General features: G+C 38.8%; 1 protein-coding gene across 2 annotated transcripts in view; it reads right to left on the bottom strand.

Annotated features, from left to right (window-relative positions):
* Window positions 1-1,049: 1,049 nt before the first annotated feature.
* The window catches only part of LOC146317517 (ephrin type-A receptor 4-A-like), a 37,498-nt gene continuing 28,362 nt past the window's right edge, over window positions 1,050-10,185 (bottom strand). Inside the window, exons 15-19 of one of the 2 annotated variants that reach the window (XM_084733085.1) lie at window positions 9,913-10,122; window positions 9,288-9,464; window positions 4,193-4,395; window positions 3,779-3,964; window positions 1,050-1,557 (exon numbers count right to left, since the gene is read on the bottom strand). In XM_084733085.1, coding sequence (XP_084589211.1) covers window positions 1,440-1,557; window positions 3,779-3,964; window positions 4,193-4,395; window positions 9,288-9,464; window positions 9,913-10,122 — 894 coding nt within the window. In that variant the 3' untranslated portion in view covers window positions 1,050-1,439. The remainder of the gene's footprint in view (window positions 1,558-3,778; window positions 3,965-4,192; window positions 4,396-9,287; window positions 9,465-9,912; window positions 10,123-10,185) is intronic. The other variant, XM_084733086.1, reaches the window with a different exon arrangement.

Here is a 10,185-nt window from a genome sequence, read left to right as displayed (position 1 = left end):
CATCAAGCACTCAAGGTGTCATCTGATACTACATTACATTATATACTGTACATTTAAACACATTAGAATGCAAATGTCCTCTTTAAACGAGATTAAAACCTACATAAATGGATGGGTTTTGGGATTTATTGCAATGCAATATGGCAATCATTACAATATTTCCTCAGTGTTTCTATTTTACAATGTACAAACTAGATAAAAAAGACCATAAATAAACAAAATGCTTCATGTAGCTAACTCTCAGCATCAAACAAGAGACATATACAATTGACACAGATGGATGACATCCTACTCTAAATGTCTAAATCGACAGAAACAATAATTGACCCTGACTAAGCCCCGCCCCTTTTTGGTCTGTGCTCCAATGACAGTTGAGCAAACTTGGTACCTTGGTCAACTTTCTACTTTTCTGTTTCCTGTACTTAGATATGCTATGTGCTAGGCTAGTTTATGTTGAAAAGAAAAACAAATTTTGAAGATGGGTAAAAGATGTGGTTGGGGGAATCTGTAAAAGTGACATATATTCACATTTCAAGTTAGCTAATGTCAGCAAAACGCTGGCTACCTAGCTGGCTAATCCACTATCAATAATTAGCTGGCTAGTTAGCTAATATTTTGCTAAAATAGGCAAGCTAGTTAGATTGTATTTTGCTAATATGATAACAATAATGCTGATGTGGGCCACGGTGTTTGACACCTGTCATATATGTTGCTTTTACAGGAAAAGGAGAAAATTTACAGAGGTATCATGTTCGCTCAACTGTTATTGGAGCACATAGTAAAAAGGGGCGGGACATCAGAAGGGTCAATTCATACAATTAAAATAAAAAATAAAAAAATACAAGCAAATCATACAGTTTGTTAGTATGAAACAGGTAAGAGCTCGTAGTGATACATTCTGTCCGGCTCCTCTCAATCTCTCGTTCTCGGGTAACTTTGCATATTCAGAATATTCAAAGATAACTGACGTCTTGACAAGGGAGATTCCATATTGTCTGCATTCACGCGACGCACACACGCACGCACGCACGCACACACACACGCACGCACACAAGCAAAACACGTTTTATTCAAGTCAAGCCCAAAGCAGCGAACGAAAAGTTGGAAGCCATTCTGCTTATGCACAGCCTTACATGTCAGCCTTCACAAAACAGATAATAAAATAATGAAAAATAGAACTGGGTAAGAGGATGAGGCTTCAGTCTGAGCTCGCAGTAGCTTAGTGCTATCTGCAGCCACGTCCAGATCACGTTTTTTTTTTTAGAAAACTCCACAGGATGGAAGTTCACAAAAGTGCTGCTTCTCTCTCTCACTCTCTCTCTCTCGTACGTTTGCTTCGCTCCGTTCCTCGTATTTCCACTGGTGAAAAGTCCCTCTAAAGTGCATGGATGAGGTAAATGAAAAATCTTCTCAAAACAGGTTTGTATCCGTTTTCCGCCTCAGACTGGAACCATTGTGTGTTGCATGTGCTGCATTTGAGACAACATCTCCTGCTGCACACTAGCAATTAGTATGTCCTGGTGTGACGGTGTGATTATTCCAAGTCTGTCCATCTCCCTGTGGGTGCAGAGACAAAGATGTATGTTCAAACACACAAAGCCACAACATGCAGTATTCAAAGGATGAAGCCAGGCGGGATTTTTCTTTTTCATCATAACCAGTTTTAGGAAAATTGGCAGAGGCGTTCATCCAAAAGGACTTAGGTTTTTCTCCCAGCACACAGCTATTTGAGGTTCAGTGTCTGTTTAAGGACATGTGAACAGCCGTTTAACCACCAACCTGACAATTAATAGCCGAGCCTGTCTACCAATTGAGCTATAACCATTATTATCAAGCTGTCTGTGTAGCCAAAGCCTGATATAGTTTGTGCCTTTGTGCCACAGAACTCCATTGTCATTCAGAACTATTAAAATACATGAAAGAGTAAAACGACCAAGCAAAGCAACATTAACAAGAAACCACATCCCAGAGGATGTTCAGTGACATGGAAATGTGTTGCAGAAGTTTCACATTAAAATTAAAGGGCCACATTCCTCGCAATTAAGTCATATGTCATTCATGCATTGGTGTGATTCTTTCATGTACATATATATATATCTATCTATATATATATGTATATATATATATATATATATATATATATATATATATATATATATATATATATATTCACATATGTATATATACAGGTTTCATAACCAGTTAAAAACTTCCTCTACACTGTAAAAAATCATACAGAAATTTAGTAGAATCAGCTTGTCTTTTATATATATATATATATATGTATATACATATATATATATATATATATATATATATTTTTTTTTTTTTTTTTTTTTTTTTTTTTTTTTTTAAAGCGGATATATCTCTGTGCAGTACATTCATTCAACTCATCATTTCAAGTCAAAGGCTTCAAGTTGGAAGAACTCATGGTTATAAGTTCTTATATGTTCTGAAAATAATTATTAGAACATTTAAGTTTAATCAGCTTGAATAACTATAAGTTGTAAATTTAGTTAACAAGAAAAGACAAGCTGATTCTACTAAATTTCTGTATGATTTTTTACAGTGTAGAGGAAGTTTTTAACTGGTTATGAAACCTGTATATGACCTATATAAGCAAAAAAGAACATTTATATTTATCAAACAGCTTCATGAATATGATGTAATGATGAATAATGATTCTGATTGGTTCTACGGTCTGTTATTTTTGTGTTTGGTAGCAAAAAACAAACATTTTTAAATCAATATTTTGTACAAATTATTTTGTTTTTAGTAAGAGCCATATAATAAGTGGGATAATGCACAGTCAGCAGGTTATTATGATGAAATAAACCCCGTCAGGGTGATTCAAGACCTCACTGTTGCAGTTTATTTGGTCATAATGACCAGCTTACTCTTCATTATCCCTTACATACTTATCACTTCCAAAAATAATGCACGTGTTAGCCAGATTAAGATATTTACAGCACGAGGCAATGCAGCTCAATTGCATGAAACACTACTTCTTTTGTTCTTCCTTTGTTCCTTGTAGTCGCTTTAATAGATGTTGGCTGCTGACAGAGCTCTGTGACAAGCTACAAACAAAACCATTTAGTTGGATAAACTCACCGCTGGTTCGGGGGCTTTCATGGGAATTGTACAAAGACAATAAAAAGATGAAACAACTCTAGAGTTATCCTTTAATTAAAGGACTATTTCACTGTTTGACAAAATAGAAACCAGCTCACATTACTCACTAAATGGGGTAATTAGAGTACACCGACATGTTTGTGTAATTACATAGTACAAGTGCTGTAAGGCATCTACTGACATCTTGACAAAGTGTAAAAGTTCCTGCGTGTGCTTATTGGATCATCGAACAGCCACTAAAATCTCTTGTCGCCACATTCAAAGATTAGCCAGCTATGCAGAGGTAAGAAAGTATGCAGATGTCATACAGGCTCATTTTTTCTACTGAAACCTTCAGAGTCCCAGACACTAAAATTACATGGCCACAGTGGTGCAAAAAATCACTAAAAACTGTTTATCTGTCTCTTTTATGTATGCAAATTAATACATTTGTGCTACTGCAATACCAAAAAATACAGTAAGAGTTTGAATTGTTGAAAGATTTTCACCATCTTTCCCTCATCCTGACTGTAATATACGACTAAATTAATGTATGATTGTTGAGTGAAAGCAGAGATGTGATTGTTTGTGCAGCTCGTGTTTCAGCACTGAGAAATGTGACGAGCGACTCTCACTGTAATCCATTTTCACACGGAGGTGCACTTACTGGTGTGTGAGAGCCAGGAGGCTGTCGAGGCTGGTGTATCCTGCGGCTGCCAGAGTGTCTCTGTACCTCTCCAACCCGATGGACTGCAGCCACACACACACTGACCACTCGGGCACGCACACCTCCGGTACGACCGACACGCACACCTCTGAACCCACCCCTGACTCCAGCATGGTGGCTGTGGGTCTGCAAAAAAAAAAAAAAAAGAGAGACGGTGAGAACAGGCAGGTTGGTGGTGGGAAAATACTGAAATAGGAGTGTGAAATGAGAACTGAAGGAGCAACGTGCATGAACGCCTCATAATCTGGGAGAAAGAATGGAAGTGTGGGTGTCAGTACAGTATGATTGCACGAGTGTGGGTTTAATAAATGGATATGCAGGTATTTGTCTGTGATTATTTATGCCTGTATTTACATGTGGAGGATGTACCTGTCCCCCCCTGTGCGGCGCAGAGTCCCAGGGTTACGGATGAGTTTGTCCAGCATGTTGAGTATCTGGCTGAAGGTGGGTCTCTCTGCTCGCTCCCTCTCCCAGCAGTCCAGCATTAACTGGTGCAGCACCACAGGACAGTCCATGGGAGCAGGCAGACGGTAGCCCTCTTCGATCGCTTTAATCACCTAAAGGAAGGACAGAGATGGAGGTTTTATATTTTTTACAGGCCTGATCCAAGGGTAAGAATGTCCAAAACCCTGGTCCAGGTAAAAATGTTTGGTAGCGCTCAGATGCAGCTAGCAATCTGACTCTGACCGGACTGGGATATCTCAGTGAACACGGACAGTTTGACGACAGGGAATACAGTACCGAGGTGGTTTTATTGCTGGGTTGCTGGCACCTTGGACCTGCATCAGCTAGTTAGCTGTAGAGCTAGCCAAGCTAACTAGCAAATGCCAGCTACAGATTACAGCAGACATCAGTTAGCCTACTTTAGCAACAAGAAAACTAGCTAAATGCTATCTGTGCATCAGCTAACTCTGTAAGCTAAATTGCCATGTTACCGTACTCTGATGTCAAACTGGCCTTATAACATTTAATGACAGTCCAGAAAATGATTCATGGCACTGTTATAAAAACATGTGACAGTGTAATAAAACTTCAGATAAAGGACATTACTATGACAAGTCCATTTCATGACAGCCAGTGTCAAAACCAACCAACAACATATGACAGTATAATGTCATATTAAAACAGCTGTCATGGCAAAGACTTTTTTTTTTTATCTTGGTTAATGTCAAGTTGACATAACAAAAACATTATCAACTTAACATTAAAAATGACTGACAGAATGACACTTAGTGACAACAGTCATAGACATTCGTAAAGAGGCCTCCATGTTTGTGATAGGTGTTATGACAGTTTAATGACAGTCTTATGCATACTCCCTCAAACAAATTGTTACCAAATGTTTCACCGATGCCAAATGCTGACATCTGCAGGACTCATTCCATAGTGTATACTGATAGTCTACTAGTACACTTATTGTCACAGCCTATTGATTTTGCAGTTGGCATAAAATGAATCAGCGTACATTATGATTTTGCAGAGTAAATGATGAAATGCACGCGCCAACAAACATCAATCAAACTGCCACTTTGAAGCACCGCTGCCAATTAAATTTTTCATAAAAAGGAAGCAAAACCTTTTGCTGAAGATTTATTACTTTTTTTTTTTGTTGTCTTCCCAGATCCTTCCAGAGCTGTCTCACCACCGTCTGCAATTTATTTTAATTTTTTGCAGCTGTGAGCAGCTCCTCTATTTCTTTTGTACATTACACCGTGAGACAATACTGTTCATCAGAGGGTTTCAAATTCACTGTGGGCCCCCAACTCGGTCAAAACTGCAACAACTGAGCGCTTTGAGCCAAACATATGACAATGTGAAAACACTTAATATTTATAGAGTTTGTAAATCTTATTATTATTCATTGTCTTTCTCCTATTTGGGGAATAATCATGCAATAGGTTTTGGAACTACAGTTCCCATAATGTGGAGGCTTTGGGGAATGTAAACAGGCTTATATAATATTGCCATGGAGTCAGTTATTTAGCTGTGGGCTACAACCTAATTTTAGTCTATATTTATTTACATTTGGCAAATTAGCACCATTAAAAGTGTGGTGAGTTATCTATTAGCAGTTCATGTTTGCCCGTGGATGTGCAGGCAAGTATCACTGGATAGGTTTGAACTGAAGAAAACATTAATTTATGGACATTTATTCACAATGGACATCAGAGTTACAAGTTAAAGTATGCAAGTAGAGACAATCAGGCACTGAAGGGCTGTCCAAAGCAAGAACAATGACTTTAACAACAAATATAAACGATAATGACGTAAGCATCCACAGCGATGAATGATAACGTTTTGTAAACAGCATAAATCTACAAGGATATGAGTTCACAAAATTCTTCAGAGTCGAGAGGGGTGAGGAGAGTCCAGCGCTCTCACAGAGGCTTAATGAGAGCTGTCATCTTCTGAAGACGAATTCTATTCACGCTTTCATGTGAGTCAACATTACTTTGATGGTATCCTGGCGATTGTCAAAGAGGACATCAGTGAGGACAAAGACGCACCTCAGAAACCCCATCAGTGCCAGACTGTCTGTCAGCATGTCTCAGGTAAAATTACATTTTTTTTAACGTGTAATTTGCAGCCTTTTATTATATTTAATACACCTTTAATAAGTTGTAGGCTTTACCCTGTAGATTCAGGTGGATTTTGATTGACTGTCTGTGTTTCTATTGTTCATCAAATCGCTCTGTAAGTGATTCCAGCAACATCACTCACCACTGTTATTGTAATTATAGCTGTGGTGTGCACTTTGCCATCCACCTGAGATCATTTTTAAAACAATATAAATATACTTATTGTTATATTTATCTTTCTTTGTGTGGACAGCCCTTAAGCACTTGAAAATACTTTAATTTCTCTTGTGAGCTGTGTGTCACAGCCTCTGCTGCAGGACCAAGTGTTGGACAAACCAGTCAACTTTTCTCAAAACCTGCCTTGGTGTATAGTACTACATAGCTAAGGAGTTACAGTAAAAAAAAAAAACTGGTTTAATGATGCTTAAATTATATTTGACTGTGCGATCAGTCTTTGCTATGGTGTTTCACTAAAACAAACAAGCTAAAAAACAAACAGAGAAGCAGCTCAGTATGTGCTAATTTACTCAGATAAAAAAGAAAGTAAATAAGATGGATAAAGTGTCTGGGGAACGGCTCATCAGGAAAGTTTTCTTAGACTACATCAGTGCTTCAGATGAAATCAATCGTGTTTGAAAATTTCCATATGCCAGAGTGGCTCCTTGACCTACTCAAACTTAACAAGCTTTGATAGAAAAGTGATTGCAAATTTGTCTGAAATAGGATTTTCGTCTCAGATCTGAAAAACTGTTCAGAACCACTAAAGCGCCTCTAAATTTATATAGTGCGTGTTTGTCGGAGGGATAACAGCGAGCAGCCATTTCTAGTTATTTTTAATGAAGTCTAAATATTTATCTTCAATAAAATGCCCTGTGAGTGCTGAACAAAATCTTGGCTTGCTGCCCTTTCTGTGGATGATTTAAAGGCAAAATTTACATTTTTTTAAATGGTGCAGAGGTCAAAGACTGAGGTCAGAATCCAATACGTCTCCCAGAGGACAGTTTATTTTCCTCCTCTTAAAATAACCCAAAAGCGGTGCTGCCTTTTACATTTATTTCTGTTTAAATTGGGTTAATTTGAGTCCAATTTGTCAGCTTTGCAGAAGTAAAGGTTGTATTTGACTCTGATTGCTCAAAGCACGCAAATTATGATTGAAGAAAAACTGAAGTTGATGTTAATGTTGGCGATTAACAGTTGTTTAGACAGGAAACTTGACAAGCTGCTTGAGTGTTAACACCTTTGGTCTTTCATTTCAGTTATAAGATTTTACTCACCAACCTCACTGCTGAAATCTAGCAGACATAGTTTCAACACACATGAGAGATTGCACAGACAGCTTTTAAGCAAATCCGCACTTTGACCGTATCATATAAAGCGCTTATTTGGAAATGAAAATGAAGGTGAATCTTAAAATTGTCACTCAAACCATAAACATTCATTAGATCTTAAAGAGCAACCTCCCGGTTCAACTCAAGGAAAAAAGGAGGAAGAGTCATCGCATCACTGTGCAGCGTGTGAACGCACACTGATGCCGCACTTGAAAGCTCTCGGTGCAGTTGGTGTAGTGGTAAATGAGCAGATGACTCCTTCATCTCTCCCCTCGCAGTTTCACAGGTTTTCAGTCTGGGTGATGGAGGCACTGGTATTTTGATGTGTAGTTATTTAGCTAATGTTTCGTGTGCTTTCAATCTACATTTAGTTATTTGCATGCAAGTTATGTTAATGTTATGATAGACTTGTATTGGACTGGAGATTGATATGCACATGTGATTGAGTTAGTCAGGAAGAGTTAGAGTTAAACTAATGTTAGCAAAAACTGTAATAACATCCTAACTACATTAACTCTGAGCCTGTTAGCTAATGTTGTATTTTCTGATGATCAGTTCTTTGTAAATGTTTCTCTGAAAGTTTCTGACATCCATGAAATATATGATGTCTTAAAGCGATGGGTTTCTTTCGATGCACGATGTACGAGGTGGTCTGTACGTTTCATTTGAATACATGATTTTCCCATAACATTACCTATTATTAACCCCATCAATCATCGTAAAGCAGCCTACGGATCATGAAGGACGAGACAAAGGAATAAAGAATAATGTTACAGAATTTATTTATCATAAACTCAATATTTTCTAAGGACACTTCACTTGCATCTCGTTAACAACTGTCTTTTTTAAGACACACAAAAGCTTCAGAATTCACTAATTTTGTTTCACAGGACAAAATGTGACAATCTCTTAAGCTTGTGTTAACCACAGACCCATCAAAAAAACCCACTGACGGGGGAAACAGGAGTGCTAATATGTTAACTCATTTCAGGGTCATAGAATTCATTCCTGCAGCTATATGATCATCTTTAGATACTATTTGGAGACCAGCAGCAAATAAACCAATGCATGCATACATGCAAGGGTTTTAGTGGGTTTTAGTGGGCTTCTTCATCATCTCAAGTTTGGCACCATGCAGGGTGTAAGAAAGTTGGTATTATGATGTAATGACCCTTCCTTCTTTTTTTAGTTTCCATGCTTCAGCTTCGACCTCCTGTGCATTCGATACATCCACAGTTTTACAAAGCGATGGAAAACATTTTTGGAGGAGTCTCTTTTGTTTTCACTTGAGTGTTCATCATAGACCCACACAGGTAATAACAGGTTAAACTGGGGGTTTGCGTAACCACTCACGTTGCTAGTCAGCGCTAAAGTAATCCATATTCTGGATCTAAATTATTCATACCTCGAATTCATTATATGACTATAACTGGTGATTCAGTATTTTGTTTGACATTTACCCTTAAATATGCAAAGAGTTTCAGGAATGAGCTTTTGTCTCTGAGGCAACTCATAGGTTAGACGATACGAAGAATGACTCACATCCTGGTTGTTCATGTCCCAGTAGGGTCTCTCTCCGTATGAAACCACCTCCCACATGACGATGCCGTAACTCCACACGTCGCTGGCCGTGGTGAACTTCCTGTAGGATATGGCCTCTGGAGCCGTCCATCTGATGGGGATCTTCCCTCCTGGGGAAAGGTAAGTCCCAGTGGCCTCCTAAAACAGCCATTTTGGTTCGGTGAATAATGGAATTGGTTCATTGATTCCTTCATCTGCGTGGTTTGCATCTCCAAAAAGTTTAGCTGTAAAGGTGTGAAGGAAACTGGCATGTGTCTACAGGAGCCTCTCTTCCCCTTGGAAGGGGAGGGCGAGGCGAACAGCATTCAGTTGATTGCAATATACAAGCTGACTGGTAGCTGCTACAAAACCCTACACACTGTTCCTTTAAAAGTTATTCTTTGATTGATGTCTATGAAAAGTCTATAATAAATGTATTTTCAAAGCTTAACAAAAGCAGTGCATATAAACAGGCTGTGAATGTTTAATTTAAGTAATGAACAATAATGAATTTGGAACCAGGAGACAAACAAACAGCAGATTGTGTGTATACAGTGTGTTCACATCCAGTTTGTGTGTATAAATCCCTTCTGTGAGTGTGTCTCACCCTCGTGGTGTAGGCGGCCTCTGGGTCGTCCTCCAGAACCCGACTCAGGCCAAAGTCGGACACCTTACACACCAGGTTGCTGTTGACCAGGATGTTTCGAGCCGCCAGGTCTCTGTGAACGTAGCTCATGTCTGACAGGTACTTCATACCTGAGGCGACGCCACGCAGCATGCCGACCAGCTGGATCACCGTGAATTGGCCGTCGTGTTTCTGAAACGTTGGAATCACAGAGACAGAAGAGCAGGTTAACACGGACACCCACGACTAGCTGGG

Source organism: Lutjanus erythropterus, chromosome 12 (genome assembly GCF_056507025.1).
Source record: "Lutjanus erythropterus isolate fLutEry1 chromosome 12, fLutEry1.hap2, whole genome shotgun sequence".
Classification (NCBI taxonomy): Eukaryota; Metazoa; Chordata; class Actinopteri; order Lutjaniformes; family Lutjanidae; genus Lutjanus; species Lutjanus erythropterus.
This window is presented reverse-complemented; position numbering and strand designations above follow the sequence as displayed.